The sequence below is a fragment of the Anguilla anguilla genome, chromosome 6, assembly GCF_013347855.1.
Source record: "Anguilla anguilla isolate fAngAng1 chromosome 6, fAngAng1.pri, whole genome shotgun sequence".
Lineage (NCBI taxonomy): Eukaryota > Metazoa > Chordata > Actinopteri > Anguilliformes > Anguillidae > Anguilla > Anguilla anguilla.
The window spans coordinates 48,578,498-48,599,340 of record NC_049206.1 but is presented as its reverse complement, the minus strand read 5'-3'; the positions used below and the strand labels follow the sequence as shown (position 1 = coordinate 48,599,340).

Below are 20,843 nucleotides of genomic sequence, written 5' to 3'. Positions count from 1 at the left end.
TACTTCAAAGTGGTTTTGTCATGAGCTCATACATCGTATCGGTTTTTCTCTGCGTTGGTGTGTGTGTGAGTTTCTTAAAAACATTGTATTCTTGCAACAACAAGACAAATGCTGGATAATAGCTCATAGTGGCGGCTTGGATGCTTGCGTCCAGTCGATCTCTGATATTGAAGAGAGGGACCTGTCTCATTTGGGAGTCCAGAATGATCTTCCTGCATAAACACGTTTTACACACCCTCTGTTACTTGTGGTTTAGCACGTACTCTCTTGAATTCCTCTTCGACGTCGCTGTTCAGTGCGCAGGCACAAATCGTTGGTGAAGCCATTAGGTTTCCCATATATGCATCCATTTCAAAGCGTGTTTCTGACTGGCCCAAAGCCGTGACTGTGTAGCCGTGATTCGTCAGAATAAGGTTTTCACAGCACTGAAATAATCTATTGGTTCAGCTGTTCTTACAACTAAAAAGTATATCAAGTTAACACCCTCTGTCAGATGCAGTAATTTTCATTCAATGGTACATTGCTCAGAAACTTTCACTTAACATATTGCTAGTGCTATCCAGCTCTGCAGCTACTTACTCGATGTAATTATCTTGTCAGTTGTTCATTGCAAAATCATTAACTCTTTCGAAATATTAGGTCATCATTGTTCTGCTTAGTAACGGTTCACGTCTGAGTAGAGGAACATTGCTATGTTGCTGGTCGTTTTCGAAACACGCAGTTTATAACTAATAAGATGTTTAGCTTAGCCATTAACTTTTATTTTGTGAACTCCCAGTAAATAGTCTTTGCCATTTTGTTGGATTTTCGCTGTGCACACCATTGGTTTTTCAGTGGGCCTTCTTTTTATGCGACCAAATTTATGATGGTTCACATTAGCTGAAAATGGAAACCTACCCAACTAGGAAGTTAGCGTAGTGGTGTGTACTACTGCTGTAAATTGCTGTAAAGAGTGCTAACAACAGAACGCCCACTGGATGCAGACTTTAGTAATAATCATCACTCTATGATAAAATACTACTCAGTATAGCCTATGTTTATGGTCTCTATTTTTTCATTTGTCACGGATATGTATAAATGAATTGGCCATTTGAGTTAAATTAAGCATTTCAGCTTTCTTGAAAAACAGAGAATGTAGGACACAAATAGTTTGTTGCCAAACCTATAATTTATCACTGTAGAAAAATGGAAGTGGAAATTGGAAGTGGACTGGAAGTTAACGAGATCTTGAAAGGTGCCAATCATTTAACTGTCTTATTTGAATAATATTTATATGCCCTTAATTTTCCCCATCGCGTCAACGCTTTTTAAAAATAACCGCACCGCGACTGGAGACAAGTCTGACTGCGACTCCGGGAACACGACCCTTGTTGTTGCCGTGGCAACAGCGAACGCAGCCTGAGGCGGAACGCATTGACATGCGGGTGTCATGGTCACCTGAAGGTTGCACCTGCAGTAGCTCCCCCCCCCCCCCCAGGAGGAGGTGGACATATGGGTGAACGCACAGGGGGGAGGTGATGACACCTCTCCCGTCCCCGTGCGGCGAATCGATGGGCCTGGGCTCCCTTCTCTGTGGATAATTAGCCGGCGCAGCCTGACATGCCTTTCATATCCCATATATCCCGGCTCCTCCGCGCCTCTCCCCTCCTTTCAAACAAACAGGTGGCAATCAGTTTGTATTTTCCGCCGTGGGTTTCTTCCATTGCAGACCTCAGGTTTTCTGATTATTGAGAAGCTTCTGTCATTAACCTCAGGGAACTTTCTGCGTGCAAATTGTCTTAATGTTACAGACTTTTAAAGAGCTGGCGCGTCACAGCTGTTTGCTGTGATTTTCTTGATTAGAGCGCGTCGCCGTCCTGCGGCCAGACGGCCTGCAGGTATTTGTTTATCTCCCGAAAGCCGGTCCCGACGGCATCAGCCGCGCTTTCGATCGCTCGACGCTTCTCGCGGCTACGTCCTCGGACCCCGGCAACCTGAATGCGATACGCTTTTTTTTTTTTTTTTTTTTAAACTTCCTGGCGTTTGATTTCTCAGAACGCATGTCTTGTATGCCCCCTGTAGTCATATCAGCTACATATGCGGGCGTGACGTAAGGGGGAACATATCATTTGAACTGAAGGAATAAAGGAATAAATGCATTAATGGGGTATTTAAAGTTCATGGAGCGTTGGCGGATTCGGTTCTGCTTCCACGACGGGTTGGGAGATTGACGCACTTAACGCCCTGTGGGATCTCATCGCCGTGGAGATCTTAAGCTTCTTACCACCGCCCAGGGTTGGGTGGGGGGGGGGTGGTTGTTCCAAAGAGCAACTGTGCCTCGCTTCCACTCTACAAAGCAGATGTCACCTGGTGATGTCATGGCCTTCTAAAGTTAACCTTCTTCCGCCGGGGGTCCGCTGTTCATCTTTTCTCTCCCTCCCGTTCCTTTGAATGTTGGAGCAGCATACGAATCAGAAAACCCTTTGGGTTCCTCTCAAATGGGCCTTAAATGACTCACCGTGGTTTCGCCATTACCCAGGTTGTAAGTTTTATGGCAGAATTGGGCTTTTTGAATTTGCATCCTTTGAAGGTTGCGAGAAGTTCAGAATATGCAGAATGGCTTTGAGCACTGACTGCAGGAACGGGCAGCATGTTGAGGATATATATATATATATATTTTATTATTAGAATCTGTGTTGGCCTTGGGTTTAATGCAGGTAATGAGCCTTGCATCTACCTTTGAGAGACACATTCTCGGAAGTTTGTCCACATTAAGAGCACGCATACATTTCTAGAACATTACCTTCTGTCTGAAGGACATTGTGTTTTTGGCAGGCCGAACATTTTTCCTTCATCTTTATTTCCCTGTTTTATGTTTATGACTGGAAGCACGTCGGTCGTATTATAAAAGCAATTTAAAAGATAATGGAACGACGTGTCGGTGTGATCTTTTGCAAAATAGAATTTTCCTCTTTCTGAAAACCTCAATTATTTATGAAATACGATTTTTCAGGTGGAGATGTGTCCGTGTGCTGTTTGTTGTTGCGATAATGCCAGAATTATTCATATAATTATGTATTGTCGCGTGTGCGCACGCATGTGCGTACATGCCTTGGGGAATGAATGGGATGTGAAATTAAAAGCCTTTGTTTCAGTGGAGAGACACACCTATCAGTATACGGTGTGCACGGGAGGTCTGTGTACTGTTAAAGGGGAATTTTCAGAAATTTCTTGGAACGTGGACAGCGAGCAGCTACGATGCAGACGCACTTGCAGCGTGTAATTAGGAGCACTTACGGTTTGAGACGGTCTGGTATATTTGGCCGTTAGACGGTCTGGTCATGTAGGAGAAAACTGGGACACGGTCCCATCCGAATACCGATTATCCGCGCATGAATTCCGCGGATGAACCAGCTGTAATATCTGGCCAGATAAGTCATCTCTTAAGGACAATAACAGGTGCTGTATTATTTTCATAAATCAAGCGTGTAATTAAAGCCAGGCATTGAGCGCACGCCATTGTAATTGGTTCATTATGTATCATGTTTTGAAGTTGCATATGCTCCTATTAATGAGATTAGTTCCCTTTTTAATCTTGCTAATGGTTACAGTGCGTCTGAAAGACTGCGACAGTGGTTAGTAAGTGGTCCGGTCCTATAGGGGGGAGTTAAATTATGCTAATTTACGCTTAAGAGATGAGATTATAACAAATTTTGAAGACGCAAGTGGTAGGTGTTATGAGGCACCGGCTAGTATTTACGGTAGAAGAGGCAGCTTTGCATACAGGCTGAACTGCAAGTGTTCTGGGAAAGTGCTCACCATCCCCCCACTGTCTCTGTGGATCTTCTCAGCTCAGAATGCGTTCAGCTTGTGAGAGCAGTGAAATTGGTTTGATTCAATGCATTTTTCTCAAAGGCATCCTATCATTTTCCCAGAACACACCCACCCACACACCCACACACACACACACACCAAAGTTACAGGCAAACACTTTGCAATGTCATTCCTTTGTGCAATTATTCAGGTCACTCAAACAAAGGACAATGTGTGTCCACATCTTCTTTTCCCTGTGACCCTGACGGAAAGAATGCAATACACTGCGTGATGTGGGAAAACACTTAATGGCAATTCTGTTTGACTACCATTTAATGGGTAAGCGGCAGTTATTATAAAAAATGGACTACACCAGCCAAAGTTGTCCTATTTTATGATTCACAACATCAATAAACATAATTTTATTGAAATAAAAGCAAGAAATAAACCCTGAAAGATCAAATCACGTGGTATCACTTGGTATGAATCTGGGCAAGATGGCTAAAAATCGAATTTCCCTAGAAGCACTCTGGTTGCTGGCTTTGGGAAGAATCCTCTCACTCTGATCTCCTCTGGCTAAAACCTGAACGGCTGTATTGCGGTAGTCTGTCAGGATCAGCAATTATGTCTCGTACTGACTCGTCTGAGTCACTGATAATGTCCTTTGATTCAGAATCAAATATTTCAATGCTGTCCATTTCTGCCATCTTTTCAACTTGAAGGTATAATAGCAGAGCTTATCATGTCCGCCTATTATGTCACGCATCACAGAAGTCATTTTCTGGCGTAGCTTTAGGTGTTTCTGTCAGGAAGGGATCAATTTGTCAATTTTTTAGCCATATTAACAACAATTTCAGCTTAATTAAATGTAAAACCACTGGTCCAATATCTTTGGGGGATGCCGTTATGTCGTGCTCACCCTTTAAAGGTTTTTCAGTTTACAGATCTATCTGTTGCCATGCATGGATATAAATATCTTATTGGTTTGAATGGCAGTTTAGTGTCAAAATATGACCTGAGTAGCTGCTGTTGGGATGTGTTCTTGAATTTATGGATTGGGTTAAGATTTGTACATTGAAGGTAACGTGGACTGTGAATAGCAGAAATCCCATCCCGAAGTCCTGGAGGTTTAAATTTCTCTATGAACTCTGAAGCGTCCTTCATTTTCTCAAACTAGACTAGAGAACCTAATTTCTCACTGAAGCCAATGGGCCTCTACAGATGCCTTACCTGTTTTAGTTTGAATGACAGAAGCTGTCTAGGCCTGTCTCCATACTCATAATAAACCTGCTTTTTCTTAAGGAGAAAAAAACATTTGACTGTTGGTTGTTTAAATATGGATTGAAAGTGCCTAGCTCTTACCACCACTTGCTGCTGTTTTTCCACTTTATCCAAATGGGAAATTCCATTTTTCAAATGAGCAACCTTCCTGTTGCCTTTCCTATGAAGGGTAGAAGTCCAGCACCTGAGCCAGATGGCCCACTTGAGTCTGGATTTTGACAGTCGAGTACGAACTGAGATCCAAGATGGACACGCAGTGTGTCCCATATCAGTACTTGGTTATGACCCAATAAATTAGGAGTGCTTTCAAGTGGATCTCTGCTGTTTCGATATAAAGCCATGAATGGGATGTTGTCCATCTTCAGGGGTGGAATATTGCTTTGTTGTTTTTCCCCAGAGATTGTCACACAGGAACAGTGTAGGAAGTTTCCTGTGCAGGCGGCCAGAGTTTTAAGTGCAAATCAGGACAATGGGGCAGATTAAGATGACAGCTGGAAAAATTAAATAAATAAACTTCAATTGCTGGCTGTTATTGTTTCGAAAAAGTCCCTCTCTGAAGGGAAACGAGGGCGAGTTACAGGCAAATGTGCGATTCCTTTCGCTCGATAGATTTCGGAGACGCCTCTGCGTCGGTGCTCGGGGAGGCCTGGCATTCTCGACGGCATTCGGCTGAAAACGTCCGGGTTCAGCCCGAGGGTTTGTCCGCGCTCGGGAGCAGCGAGCCCGAGAAGTAACGGGTTCGACACGGAGGTCGTTTTTTTTTTTTTTTTTTTTTTTTTTTGCTTGCTTGGCGGCGCAGGAACCCTGGGACCAGAAGTATTGATGCATGAAATAATTTGCGCGTGGCAGACATTCGGCTTCTGCCTGCGTGACTGTGCCCTTTTTATTTCCCTCATGGGTTTCTCGGGCTTTTCATAACCGTGGCGTGCGGCTCCCCTAAAGCCAGCACAGATGGAGGCTCTGACGTTATTTTCCAATACCTCTCCAAGACGAGGCTCAATATCTGTAGATTTTCGCAGATTAACTTAGGTCATTTTTATTTTTTTATTTTTTATTTTTTTTACGGTCGCCTGGCGAAGGCGCTGGCTGGGTGCTTTTCTATCGGCACTCTGGCGGCTCAGTAGAGGAAAAACAGAATTGCTAGCCTACGCAGGGTATCCTTCGGTCAGGACAGACCGCGGCGCCGTGGGCGTTAAACTGTCGCATGCGAGCCTTTCGTGGAAGACGCGGTGCTAAGAGTTCCAAAATAGTAGCGTGATATTCGCTGACAGGTTCACGTATCACAATAAGAGCCTTTTTTTTTCTAATACGATATCTACGTGTGCCTCTGTTCTTGATGCTTGCGTGACCTCATGCATATGCATATTGCTTAGATAAGCATGTTTGGAAGGTTTTCCTGAGGGCCTGTACATTTTCCATTGAAAGCAGTATGTCTTGTGAAGTGCAAATGGGTATTTTTGAGCATTGAAAAGTCTGAATTAAAGAAAGTTATTACACTGCATCCAAGGCAATGTTGTACCTTAAAATGATATCCAACAACTGTACATGTTCATACTCAATCATTGCATTCATGTTTTTCACAGACAAACTCTTAACATCTTCAAGAAATGTATGATTGTATTGCATTCAGTTTCCATAACATCAGTGAAGGTTTTTACATTTCGTTAGGACTATAAATAGGAAAAATAAAAGTTGGTCTGAAATGGTGTGCATGTCAACAACACAGCATGAAGCAAGACGGAATGTTTGGTTGATGTTTCATTTATATCAACAAAATTTACTTAAAACCTTCTGTCTGTTTTACTTGTGTGAAGCAATGAAAGTAATTGGATAAAGTAATTGGATAGTTACAAGCCCAGGTGATTTCACTGGGTACCAGTTTAAAACGAGACAACGGCCTTTGATTATTTGAAAGCGGTTTTACTTTTTTTCCCACTTGATCCACTCTATATCACGCTGTGAAAAATGTCCTTGTCCTGTAAATATGTGCTGGGAAGATGTGCTCATTTGAGTGTGACTAAACCTGAGCTCTTTTTGAAGTAGGAAGCGTGCGCATGCCCGGACAAAGATCTGTAAAATACGAAATGGAAAACGCGATCGGAATAATTCTGTATTCGTGATCGCCGGTCCTGGGTTGTGCTCGGCGGAACAGTAGAACTGCGAGATCGTGATATCTTCTGTCCTTTGGTATTGCGCAGAGAACCTGAGCAATGTTGTTATTGCTCTTTGCAAGCATAAAAACAGAAGATAAACACTGCGGCTGAAATTACGAGCCGGTCGGCTCAGACCGAGCGGTTAGAATACCTCGGAAAGAGGCTGAAGTGATCTCTCTCGAGGTCCTGCCAGAGAGCGATTGATCGACCCCCCCCCCCCCCCCCCCCCCCCCCCTCGCAGCCCACGGAAAGGAGAGACATTTGAGGCCGATTGATGTTCCAGCTTTCGAGCGTCACGCTTATCTCAAGCCCCGCAGTCTACCAGGACTTTGATGTCCTTTTCACAATCTTTGTCTTTTCCACTTTGCTGTTAAATCACTTGTGAAATATTGGATCTCAATGAGAAGGGCTATTTTTTTATTTTTTTTTTGGTTAACTGCATATCGGGTCCTGTCGGGATCGTAATGTGAGCGTTGCGGCCGCCGCGCTTCAAATCTCTTTCGCGGGTCTGACGTTTCCATGGCTGCAGGATTTGTGGCCTTCCTTGACCTCGCCAGTTCCTCGCCCGTAAAACGTCCTTCCGTCGCATAACAAAACCCGCAAATATTTATTAACCGCAGCGCGGTGTTTTACGGTGAGCCTATCATCCGTCGGGTTTGCCGCTCTGATTTTATTGTACGGTCGTATATCTGCCACGCTTACCCAAGCTTGGAATATGATTACAAATTTGGACGTGTTGCGATAAGAGCTACGCCCTTTACTTCGGAAAAGGCACTGTGTCAGTATGTGGGTGTTAATGTACAGGCTTGGCGTTTCCACAGCATAATTCTAATTGACCACCTAGCTGAGTTATGTCAGCGGATTCTGCAGTAATGATGAAAAGCTAAATTCGGTCCGGACCGGCAGAAGAGAGGGGATCCTCGTCATGCTCTTCTTCCCAGCGGAGTTGAAGCCTTCACAATACCTCCTCATACATCATTAGGGCCAGAGTGCTTCTGGAGAGGTCCGTGGACGACCGGCCCCTTAAAGACGGCGATCAAGGGGCCGCCGCTCCTCGGGCGAGTCTTCTTTGTTCGGAGACGTGCGAGGGGGGGGGGGATGTAGCGCCTCGCCTTCAAAGATCTCAAAGCGCTGTGCCGTGAATAGCGAGCTACCCCGCCCGCGCCCCCCCCCCCCCCCCCCCCCGCCCCATTGGCGTCTGCCCAAACGCAGCCCCCGCCTCTACGATGCACGCCAGCCTGATTGCAGGCCGCCTCCCCACGCCCCAGCCAGAAATGGACAGGACGCCATTACGCAGCCAATTAAACCACAGGGATCCATTTTTCCGATCTCCGGGAAAAATATTAATAAGTAAAAACCTGCCTCTCCGTCAGCAGGTCTCTAGTTTTTACGACGGGAGGAGGCTCTCTGCTTTTGATGCCTCCAATCTCCGTTTTCCGCGACGGCGGCGATTTTACGGCGCGGTTTCTCCCGGCGAAAGGCTTCGCTTTTCCGGGCGCTGACGTGGGCGGGCGGGTGGGCAGCGTGGCCAGAGCCGCTTCCAAATGAAATCAACGCCCCGCCCCTGCCCGACCCCCCCCGCCCTCCCTTCCCCTCCCCCCGACCCTTCGCAGCCCAGCTCATTGTTACTCCATCAAAGCGAAATGCCCCTCTTATCGAATCCGCAGGTCAGCGAGGCGGCGGCGGCGGGCCGGCTTTCGCCTCGGCGGCCGCGCCCGGACCCCCCCTCCGGCGCAATCAGTCAGGCGCCTCCGCGCGCGATAGCGGCCGCCGCGAACGTTGGGCCGCGCGTCGTAATCGCCGGGGCCTAGGAGCCGCTGATCCGGGGCTTGTCCCCCTGCCTCCATATCGATCCCGGGTCCCCATTGTGGGAAAAGGAGGGGGGAGGGTGGGGGTGGGCGGGCTGCTATATCAGCCTATCACAAAGAGCCGGGCCAGTCTGGAGTCAGTTCAAGGTCACCTTCCCTTCCTCTCGACTGCGCCGCGATGAAGATGTTTTATTAACTGATGTAGAGCCAATCTAGATGTGCCCGATGCCGTGTCTTCCTCGCTGTCGCCGAACTGTGTACGACTCCGTAAAGCCGCCCGGGAAGTGCCTGATTGCGATCATTGTGTGATCATCTGTTAAATTGGTGTATTATCATACCCGGCACATTTGCGCGTGTGTGCGTGTGTGTGTGGTGCTGGAACTGCAGTGGCTTGTCATGCACAGAGGACATCGCAGCATTTTAGACTTTTCCAGAACGGTAGACAGACTTTTTAATCCATCCAGACGCAAGCACTTCCTAACTCAGGGGTCACGCTTTCTTCATACGCAGTAGCCCCCGTGGTGAGCTAGCGCTAATCTTGCAGGGAATAGCCCCTCGGTGCCCTTTAACACCCTGCTCACCTCGAACCCGCCTCCCGGCCTCGTCTCCGCCGACGGCAGGGCCGTCTCCTCCCCCTCCCCCTCCCCCTCCCCCTCCCCCTCAGGACCTGCCGCCGTTCGCCTCCCGTAACGTTATTTCATGCCTCTCCGGCTCCAAATCTCTCGCAGGACTCGTTGCTTAGTGAACCTGCAGCCAGCATAGATCACATTTCCCCCCCCTCCCCCTCCCCCCTCCCCCCTCCTCCACTTTCAGTCGAGTTTAAGCAGTCCTTCGCTGTTTTTCCTGAACGATTCTCGTTCGCCTTTGAAGACGACGTTTGCTTGGCTCTTTTTTAAGTTTTTTTCCCACCTCCGAATCCTGGCGTAGTCCTACGGCGGGCAGCTAAACGATCGTTCGTCCTCTCATCCGACCCGGCAGCTTCTCCCGCCGACGCCGGAAGCGCCACGCGCCACGTTAAACGCCACGCGCGTCCTTAGCGCTCGTTTTGATAGCGCTCGCCTCCCGCCGGGCAGCCTGCCACCGCGCTAATTTCCGCGGCGCGGAGAGAGCGTCTGCAATTAGGGACGCGCGGCGGCGCTGCGCGGAAGTGACGCGAGTAATTAGCGCTGGTGTTCCACGGCGCGTTGATTAAAGCAATCAACCTTAGGTAACGAGAGAATGGGAAGACCGGAGCTAGCGCTGAACGGGGCATTAACGCGCCGTGCTTTGTTGGGGGATAAGAGGATGCGCGCATGCACAGCACTCTTGTCAGGGTAAAGAGTTTTGGGTGTCTAAAAAAGTTTTGGGTGCATAGAAATGTGAAATACCTCACAAGAGCTGCTTTTTTTTTCCACAGCGAGTAAATGATATTCTCGGGTTATAAAATATTTCTGTCAGGGTTTCTTCTTGCGTAAACACAGATTGCAGACAGAACGCGTTCGCCTGAACCAATGGACAGCGCTTAGGATTCAGAGCAGGAACTCTTCGGCGGCGAGGATTGGGCGACGTCTGCTGTCTTCATGGGATTTTTTCTTTCTTCCCCTCTCTGTCGCAGGTGATGCGACTGTCGGGTCTCCAATCTCGAGCCTTTTTTTTTTTTTTAATGGGAGCACGTCTTCCCGACTGCCTGTGAGCAGAATTGAACATCCACACAAACCTCTCTTATCTGCAGAACTTTCATAAAGTGGAAAGCGCCGGTCGTAAGTGTGCGGAAGGCGCCTGTGGGGACCTGATTCCGGGGTGCTTCTGAGTGCGTTTCGGCGGGGCGCGATTGAACAGATTCTATCGACGCGCTGGATTCCTCGGCTCTGCATTCTTCACCTCGAGCGTTCGGTTTCCATACCGATGAAGTCAAAGCGTTCCGATTCGCTTGCTCTTGTCGGTTTTCCGCGGAGGGACGCGCTCAAGGACGAAACCAGCGGTAGTGGATGTTCTGTCCAGTGACAATGGGCGTTCTGTCGATTTCCACGTTTATTTTTATAAAGCGTTGGAAGCACCTGTTGCCAACCGGAACCCCCGTGTAGTTAGGGAGCAGTAGTGACAGGAGGAGCTCGGGAATTGGACTTCACGATGTCTGATGGTCCCGTGTGACCCAGATTTGGCCGAGCGCAGGTGGCGACACTATTCCCTCTCCGGGTCTGACCCTCCCAAAGTTGGCGGGAGGGCCGCCGTGGGCCTCTAATGACTTCCCTTCCCCCCCTCACGTCGGTCACAAATCCCTCTCAATTCAGGAGCTCCTCGTGGGATCTACCACTGTGTCCTGCAGCTTGGCTAGCGGCTAAGAGATCGAACCCCCCCCCCCCCCCCCGGTGACCCCTCCCACAATGTCAGGCCCTGAGTGCAGTTCAGATGAGCCCCGAAGGTAAATGTTATATAACAGCCTCATCTTCCCGGCCTCTAAATGGCTACGGAGAGCGAGCTCTAGTATGCCTCTGGGCCTCGGGACCAGAGAGAACCCATCTGACATCCGCTCTTCTGGGCGCGCTGCGCGTTGCTGCCGCAGCTTGCCGCGCGCAAGCTCTCCTCCGCGGTCGGTTAGCAGTGCGCCCTCTCGACGGCCTGTCGTGAACCCGGAGTCGTCGGCCGCGAACGTCGCGAGGCGTTTTCGCTTAGTCTTTTTTTTGAGGAGGCGGAGGATTTGCTCGCGTTTCGAAGCGTCGGAATTCTGCCGTGCGAGCGGGGAGCAGACGCGCGTACCGAGTGGACGGGTGCTCTCTGCAGCTTCGCGAACCGCGACCCGCCTTTTCCGATTGACGTTTGCATCCTGGCTCGAGGAGTTTCATTGGATGCGCGATGTTTTCTTACTCCACATTCTAAGACTAAGGCCCCGTCGATTAAGATCAATTGCTCAGTTATCAGTTTTGTTTTTATATCTTTTAACTTTATATTTTTTTTAAAGCAAGCCGGCTGCATTGATTTTTGTTTGCTTTGAAAATCTCCTGGTGTGCATATATGATCACAAACGACCTCCTCTTTCCCTGGAACGAAAAGGCCGATTCGAATCATAACTTTCTGAGACTTGCAAATTCAAAGCTTTCTGCTGTGTTGCTGGAAACGGTTTTATTGCCGGTGTTAACTTCAAGCAGGAGATGATGCAAGTGTACTGTTGCGATAATCATGTTTATACGTGTGATAGAGGACGGTCGTTAGCTCTGCCCTGAGGGTAAAAAGGCTGTGCTCTTCTCTCGCAGGTACATGATGCTGATCAATGGGCTAAAGGAGGTCTACATGATTGACAGGGACAACTCGGTCTTCCACATAGATAACCTGGAGTTCCCCGTCCGGAAGGAACCTCAACATCATCTCACCAACACGTTACTGGATGGGGTAAGCTCACAGTTCTTCTTTTTTTTTTCTTCTTTTTTTACTTCGTTCAATATGCCACACCCATGAGATCAGCTTCCTACCTGCAGGCGATTGGCTGAGATCGTCTGTCAAATTATCAAGCGCTGTGGGAGTCCGGTACAACATCTCTGACAGTGGGACCTCTTATGTACCAGCAACTGTCTGATAGGTTAGCAGAGACTGATCCATATTCATCCATTTCCTGTCTCCCAAAGACATATCCTCATATATATAGCATAGTCATGGGAGAATCACTGACTTGAGTTTTTAAAGTCTTTGGCTGCCTTTTGGTATCCCATAATTACTAATGTATCAGAAAAAGATACAGATCAGAGGAGATATTGGAAGAGTTTTCTGTTTCTGTTTGTTGAACGTGTTGAAGAGAGACTTTGAGCTGGTTGGTTCTCGGTTCGCTTACGAGGAGGCCGTCATCGGGATTCGCTGCAACTTTTATCTGACGAGGCGCGCTTTACTGCCGCTTGGCCTGCCCCGCGAGCACCACGCCGCGCTTTCGGATTTTGGGGGGGGTAAAAAAAAAAAAAGAAAACGGTGACTCATTAAAGAGAGTCAGAAAAGCGTGAATCTTCAATCTCTTTACGCCCCGCGGAATCCGAGCCGGCTGCGCCGCTACGTTTTTATGCAAATCTTGACATTTGAAACCAATTTTTTTTTCTTTCTTTTCTTTTTTTTTTTTTTCCGGAGTCATTTCTGGGAGTCATTTTTTTTTTTGTATTCAGTCAAGAGCGCGCTTTAATGTGTGGCAGGCGAAGGCGAAGGCGAGGGCGAGGCACCGCCCCGAAAGCGTTTCAGAAACATCTGTTGTCGTCCGCGTTCATTATTCTACGGGACCGCGCGGTTTCTCCTCCCCCCCCCCCCCCCCACCCCGGGGTGCTTTTTTCTTTTCGCAGTCAGCACCTTGTAATGATGTTTCAGCCCGCTGTTAAAATTAGTCTGCTGAGGTGGGTAGCACCTATGAGGACTTCATCTGTCTGCGGGGTCAGGATGTAGTCCTTCCGTGGAAGTCATTATCGCTCTGCCGAAGTAAGGAGGGGAGAATGAAAGGGCCACCGGAGAGAGCCGAAGGGGAGGGCCAAATTGAATGCTTCTTTTTCACGTCGAGCTATTTCCGCTACCCTGGCTCGGCGGCTACCTGCTCAGCTCTGATTTACGGACGGGGAAATGGCTTCTTTTGTGGCGAGCCAAAATCTTATGATATTGTGTCAGCGGTATAAAAGTGGGAAACGTGCTTGAATTATTGAGGCGCCGGAGCGGGTGGAGGTGCAGGAGTTTTTATCGAGGCGCGCAGACCTCTCTGAAACCTGTCTGTCTGCTCCCTGTGGCCCTGTTCCCCAGCAGAGTCTGGAGCAAGCTTCCCTACCGTTAGTCCTTTTTGGGTCGCTCTGTGTCCCTCAGTGCAGTCATACCTGGAACAGTAGGTAGCCTGTTACCTGCCTAGGGACAACAGATGAAATTTAGCTTGATAGCTAATTCTGGGACAGCAAAGTGGCTGCCCACTGTCCCTATCAAAGAAATCAATGAATGAACAGTAGGAGTGCGCTCGAGATCTGTAGCCTGTGCGCTGTTGACAGGTAGCCTGGAGAAGCCAGAATAAGGTTACCAAACTGGCTTGGTCAACGTAATGGTTACCAAGTCTTCCCCCAGTAATTCATCCCCCAGCCCAATAATTCCCTCGCTACCTGAGCTCTAATAATTCCCTCCATCCAAACTAACGTGTGTCGAAAGTTCTGTTCCAAAATGGCTGCCGCTCCTCACCCAGGTGGGTGCTGTACTTTGATGTGCTTGAGGTGAGATTTCACCCTATTCGCTCTGAATCACTTTGAAGGTAGGAAGCTTTAGTGTGCGGGTTGATGGAGTCGTTGTCCCACTTCTTTTTAGAAGTCTGGCTGGCTATCCCGGAAACCAAGGATTATGGGATCATACTCGAAGTTGGACACTAACGTCATACTTCTGAGTCGGGTCCTTTAATGCAGCGAATCCAAAATCAATGAGGGTGCAGGCCAGAACTATTTATGAATCACTGTTTCTGTTCTACCTGTCAGCATAACCTGTCTGCATTGAAACGGATGATTATTTGACAAGAATTCGAGGCAGATGAAAATGATCAAAGTTTATGAGCGTTGGTTCATAGTTTCTGGAATTCAGAGAGCCAATGATTTCCAAAGATTAACCCAGCTGGCTCATTTGATAAAATATGCGTTCTGTTCTTGCCTCACTTACGTAAGATCTCTCTTCAGGTCAGTCAAAGACGGTGCATCTTCACTCAAACTGTTCAGTTTTATTTTCCCCCTTGACCAGAAACACGTTCAAATGAAAGTGAGTTTCGGTGCCGTTGCTGTGAACTTCAGCGGAGGGTCGCGTTCCTTTCAGGCTTCGTTGGCGGCACGTTCTGGGCCTGCTTCGAATTTGCGATAAGCCTCCACCCCCTCCCTCCCTCTCTCTCGGTTCTGCTGTGAGGAGCTCTGCTCCTCTGGCAGGCGGGGGGCGGCCTAATCTTTGGCCCCCATTAGGGGCCCGCTCTTGAAGCTGGAGCCAGATCTGAAGCCCCGCTCCCTGGGAGCAGGTGCGCTGGCTTTGTTCTCCTGGCTTTCTCTCTCACCGTTCATTTTTTTTTTTTTTTGTTTTGTTTTTTTTTAATATTTTCTTTTTTTAATACCTTGTTCCGAAGGATCAAAACTCCGTAAATTTTTCGGAAAAAAATCGCAGCGGGATCGTTTTAATCCGTCACTTTTGGACGCGGGCCTTCGGTGGCAGCCGAAATGAGCTTTTTATTCTTCATTTAGCCGGTCCCCTCCTTTTGCTTATTCACGCGTGCCGCGCATAAATCTCGAGTGATTGCTTTTTTTGGGGTGAAGTTCCCTTTACATGTTGATCACAGAGCACAGGTGTTATTTAGCATTTTAATCTCCAAAGCTTTTACCGTTCAGTATAGTTCACTTGGGCATGTATAATTTGTTAATGCAATCTTTTAGAAGTTTACTGCTTTTAATTGCGCGATAAATTAATGGGTGGTGGGGGGGGTGCATTCTATCTGTTGAATTCCTCTGTGGGGGTGTGGGGGGTGCATTCTATCTGTTGAATTCCTCGGTGGGGGTGGGTGGGGGGGGGTGCGTTCTATCTGTTGAATTCCTCGGTGGGGGTGTGGGGTGGGGGGGGCGTTCTATCTGTTGAATTCCTCGGTGGGGGTGGGTGGGGGGGGGTGCGTCTGGGCTGCAGCCTTGTCGGTCGTCGCGATTTTCATTTTGGGTTCGCTAATGCAGAAATGATTAATGCTTCCCAGCCGTTTTTTAAAAAGCCAATAACCCGCACTGCGTTTCAGACTTAACCTCTCTCGCTCATGGCAGTGCTTTAACCACAGCGCTGCCTTATTCTTTTCCCTCAGACTGTGGAGCTCAATATTTATCTCCCTGACAGAGTAAATATATCAAACTGTCACGGTTTAATAATCCTAGAAGTAAGTGATCTATAGAAGGATGACCAACTGACTTAAGATCTAGATGTTTGGCTGTGTCCTCCCTCCCAACCAACAGAAGCCGTTAGACACTGAGCGATGTCCCAGACTTGGGCAGTTTAAACACACCTGATTTTTTTTTTTCCACAGTGACAGTTGTGAATAATAGATAAAAGCTCTTTGTCTGTGTCCCTCCACACCCCCCCCCCCCCACCCCCCCTTCTCTGATCTTACCTCAGGCTCCTGCACTCTTTAGAGATACAGCAGAAAATTTGCATGGCACCACCGGCCTTATTGGAAGTGCCAAAATGTGCAGCTGCTCTCGTCTGATTGGCGTGTAATGAGGTTGTTCGGCCGCTCTGGTCTGAATGGAATTTTTTTTTTTTTCATGTAGAATGCTCGGCTCCTCTGGCCTGATTGGAGCTTTGTGGGAATGCTTAGCTCCTCAGATCTGATTGGAATTCTCTTACAAAGCTCGGCTACTCTGATCTGATTGAAGTTCTTCTAGAATGCTCCGCTGTACTGGTGTGATTGGAGCTTTGTGATAAAGCTTGGCCCCGCACCCCCAATTGGTGCTTTGTGAACGACGCTGGCCTCCCAGGCTCCAGTTCGCGCTTTGTGCGAACGCTCGGCTCCTCCGGCCTGATTGGAGGTTTTCGTGGAACGCTCGGCTACTCTGGTCTGATTGGAGCCCCGCTCACGTTCCGCGGTGGCCGCTCGCGCGCGGTCACGTGACTCACGGCGTCTCTTCTCCTCCCTCCTGCAGGAGATGATCATCGACAAGGTGAACGGACAGCCGGTTCCTCGCTACCTGATCTACGACATCATTAAGATCAACGTGAGTAACGCAGTTTCGCCCTTTTTCCGTGAAACTGAGACACCCTGATTGCGCTTCTGATTATCACGCCTCTGCCTGCGTATGAATGCTGAGTAGGTTTCCAGTGCAGATGTTGGCTTTGTGAGAACTCTGTCACCTGTTTCATCAGTGATGTCTCGGACTAGTTAGCAGAGCTTTCCCCAACCCGCTGACATCATCGCTGTCCTCCTAGAGTGTCCTGCGGTGAGAAAAACAACCCAAGAAGCTCATTTAAAAATGTACTAATTCAAAAATGTTACTCCGGTCTCGGACTGGAGCCCTGCAGCGATTTATTGTGAATAAAACTGTTGACCATCTTCACAGGGACCTTAAAACGATAACCGCTCCCAAAGTCAGAAAAAAGTGGAGGGAACGCGGTCCTTTTAGGAAACCCGTGTCACGGCTTGGTGCTCTGTGTGGCGGCGAGCTTAGGTAACCCATATCGTGATGTCATGGGGAGCCCGTATCGTGACGTCGTGCACCGTTCTGAGCCCGGCGGCGAGCTCAGGGAACCCGTATCGCGACGCCGCGCCCGAGTCCCGCGGAGCGCCCATCGAGTCGCCGCTCCCCTCCGCTGAGTTTCGGCCGCACGACCAGACGGAGCGGCCCGAAAGCGCCGCGCGCTGGCGCCCGCCCAGACGGGCAGGGTGGCGCCTCCTCCTCCTGCTGGCGCGCGGAGACGCGGCCCAGACGCGCCGCGGCCAGCCGGGAGCCGATCCGCGGCGCCCGGCCTCTCTCCTCCTCAGCCGGCCCAGATCGGCCGTCCCCGGGCCCGTCTCGCTGCCTCTGAGGCGTGCCGGGCCGAGCTAGCGGCGGCTCCAGCGGGCGTGAGCCGGGCCCGCTCTGGCTTTCCAAACGGAGATGCGCTGTCGGCTTCGACAGATGCCGCACTAAGTTCTATGCGGAAAATGAATCGAGGAAACGGTGCGAAGGCTGGGATGAAAATGCGGCGCCCGCGCCTCCTGTCTCCGGCCGTTTGGCGCGCCGAGATGCCCGGCTGTAGAGGCGGTCCTGGGGGGCCCGGCAGAGAGATGGGCGGGGGTGAGCTCTGGAGCCCCGATATCCAGGCACTGAAAAGGGAATCGTGAACAATATGAACTGGCTGCGTTGCCCAGTGAAACAATAAGAGTAACAGGGAGAACAGTCCTAGGCCTCACGGCTCTGAGTGGCCAACCTGGTAGAGTCAGCACGGTGGAACCACCGAAGAAGTACTCAGCGCAGAGATTTATGGACAGGAGTTCACCGCCTCCTCATTAGACGCTTGCGAACGTACTTCCTTTAATGTCGACGGCGAAGTTCGCCGCGCACAGTCGCGGTGCGCGCGTGACATCCAATCATAGCGCCGCAATGTAAATATCAGCCCTGAGTAATACTTTAGCTGCGACTTTTAGCCGAACGTGCCTTCGCCATGGTAACAGAGGGGAGAAAAAAGACGAGGAAAATGTGACACGAGAACAGCAGTCATTTTTTTCCCCAAGGAGGAGTAAGACATTTGCGGAGTATCTTCTTGTCAGCCACGGGGATAAGGGACAAGTGTAAGATAAGATGTCATTAACTCAAAGACTAAAAAGAAATGGATATAGATATATATTGATATGTGCTTAATGAGAAGATAATGACAAAAGGCAGGCAGGGCTGTTTTTCAGAGCTCCAAGAGGGAGTCTGGAGGAGTTTAATGTCAAATGTTCAGGTTAATAGCGGATGGCCTGTCATCTGCTGAGCACCCGTGTTAATAGCACGCTACTCTGTTTACCGTCGCCTTTCTGGAAACTCTGAACCGAAACAAATCATTAGCAATTTGGTTTTCATTTAGTGCGATGGCGATAATTATATAGCGGAGTCGGAGCAGAGCTTAATTGTGCAAGTACGCTAATTGAACATTCACCGCGTTCGCGTTTTACGTCGGGCTAATCTCCATCACCGGTATTTTGTCGCTCCGCGGTGATTGGAGGGTGTTTAATAGGGTATTCATGTTTTCCTGAAAGGCTTGACAGAAATAAGCAGGGAAGCCATAAAAAGTGAAATTGGTGTTTTACGTCTCTGATGACACGCCGCTCGGTGTCGGACGGCCGCCGCGATGAATTATTCCCTCTGAAATGAGCGGCCTCCGCGGGCGTCCACTCGCTCGCCTGATTAAAAAATGACGGACTCGGCTTGTTTTTAACCGCCGCTATTGTTGGCGGTCCGCCCCCCGCCCCACCACACCATCGCACGGGAGATTGAGCCGCTCGGTACAGGCCTCGAGGGTGCGCTGACGAGCCCGTTATCTATCCCGTCCGTCGCCCCGCCCATCGCGGCAGGAAGGCGGGACCGGCCTAGACGTCGCCCAGGTGGGAGGAGACACAGCGGCGGTGACTCCTCCCCCCACACCAACTCCCCGCCCCTCCCCTTGGAAGCACGATCCCATGTCCTGCGTGGATGTTGCTGGAGAAGAGCCGGGGGAGGGGAGGGGGACGGGACACGGGACACGCCCGGGGGGAGCGGGTCGCCCCTGCGGAGGAAGAACAGCGGCTCCCTGGCGTCACTCCGACACTAACAAAGCAGGCACCTGCTCCCGCCGCGACCGCGAGGACCCGCCGCCGCTCGCCCGCGCGGCTGCCGCCCCGGGGCTCCACCTCCTCCTCCTCCCTCCGCTGGCCGCTCCCCTCGCCCCCTTGCGCCCCAAACCCAGCTGGAACACCTCGTTAAGCGGAGGCTTCCGCCCCCGCCGCGGCTAAGGCGGTCACGCCTCTAATTGCGCCCGTTCTTCAACCGCGGCGCTCGGGCGCTCGATGGCGCTCTCCCCCCCCCCCACCCCCAGACGCCGAAGGCCGCGTTCCCGGCGACGCCTCGGAGGAAACCGGCTTCCGTTTCGGCTGACGAAAGCGCGCCGTCGGTCGACGTCAAAGGGTCTGGTTTTTTTTTTCCGCCCGGAAACGGCCTCCCCCTATCGTATCGCGCGCGTTAGCGCCGCTATCAGCCGCCGAGCGTCGGCCAGGGCCCGCGGCTCTTCGCCTTTATGACATCATCGGCGAAGGCTGGCATCCACCGGCTTATTTATTTATGCGTTGGACAGGATATAATTGTTTCACCCCCTGAATTGCTTTTTAATGGAACGCCGTTATCTTGAGCTCTCAGCGATCGATCGGGCTTTTATGCTCTATTTCTTCTCGTCCGCGTCGACGTCAGGAGAATTTCCGTCAAAAAAAAACGCAGACGTCGCGCAAATCCATTAGGCACCGGGATTTCTGGGATCCCGTTAATGTACGGGTCAGTAATGGGGGGAGCGGTGAAGATGGAGATAACGATTAATCTGAATATGAAAACCAGCCTGCGTGTGTGTGTGTGTGTGTGTGTGTGTGTGTGCGTGTGCGTGCGTGCTTGGGCGTGCTGGGGAAACTAAATTTATAAATCGAAAATCATTGAACATCTAAATGAGTCTGGCTCGGCCAAGCAGGAGTCCGTGCAGTGACACTGTGAGTGTGAAAGTGTGAGCACTAATCAGATTTCATTTGAAGTAAGCAGTGATGCCTGCGCTCCAGTCCGGTGCTTGGAGAGACCCACTCCGCTTACGTCCTCGTGGTGATGCACTGCACCTTCAGTCTTATCCAGAGTTATCCAGTGCCTCCGGCCCCCAGCTGTTCCGCGTCCTCCAAGAATAGAGCCTCGGCGAATCCGGGGAGGGTTGGTCACGTGACCGCCTCCCCTATGGGACCATCCCCCCCCCCTCCCCCCTCCCCTCCCCTCACGCTGTCGGAGCAGATGGGTAGCGAAAACAGAGACAGGCTCGCGTCCACCGTAGGACCGTCTGCCGAGCTCCACCGCGCAGCTGGCCGGCGTCGGCGAGAGTTCCGTTCCGCTCCGCTCCGAACCCGGACCCCCGAGCCCCGGTCCAGCTCCAGTTCGGCGTTCTCCGCCCGCCGCGCACGGAAAAAAGCGCGTAGTGGCGAAAATGACCCCGGGGCCGGGGCGAAGACGGAGTGCTGATGAATTATAGATCGCGCGGTCTGTGCAGGGCGTGCGGAGTGAGAGAGCGTGCCGCTCGGCTTCTGCGGCTAAAGTGCTTTCCTCTGTAAAAATAAGACCGTTTCAGCCAAGATGGCGGGGGTAGCGGGGAGGGC

General features: G+C 50.3%; 1 protein-coding gene across 1 annotated transcript in view; it reads left to right on the top strand.

The window, feature by feature from the left end:
* rngtt (RNA guanylyltransferase and 5'-phosphatase) overlaps positions 1-20,843 on the top strand; it is a 98,274-nt gene that overhangs the window by 20,764 nt on the left and 56,667 nt on the right. The window contains exons 9-10 of the mRNA XM_035423607.1: positions 12,265-12,400; positions 16,654-16,725. Coding sequence (XP_035279498.1) covers positions 12,265-12,400; positions 16,654-16,725 — 208 coding nt within the window. The remainder of the gene's footprint in view (positions 1-12,264; positions 12,401-16,653; positions 16,726-20,843) is intronic.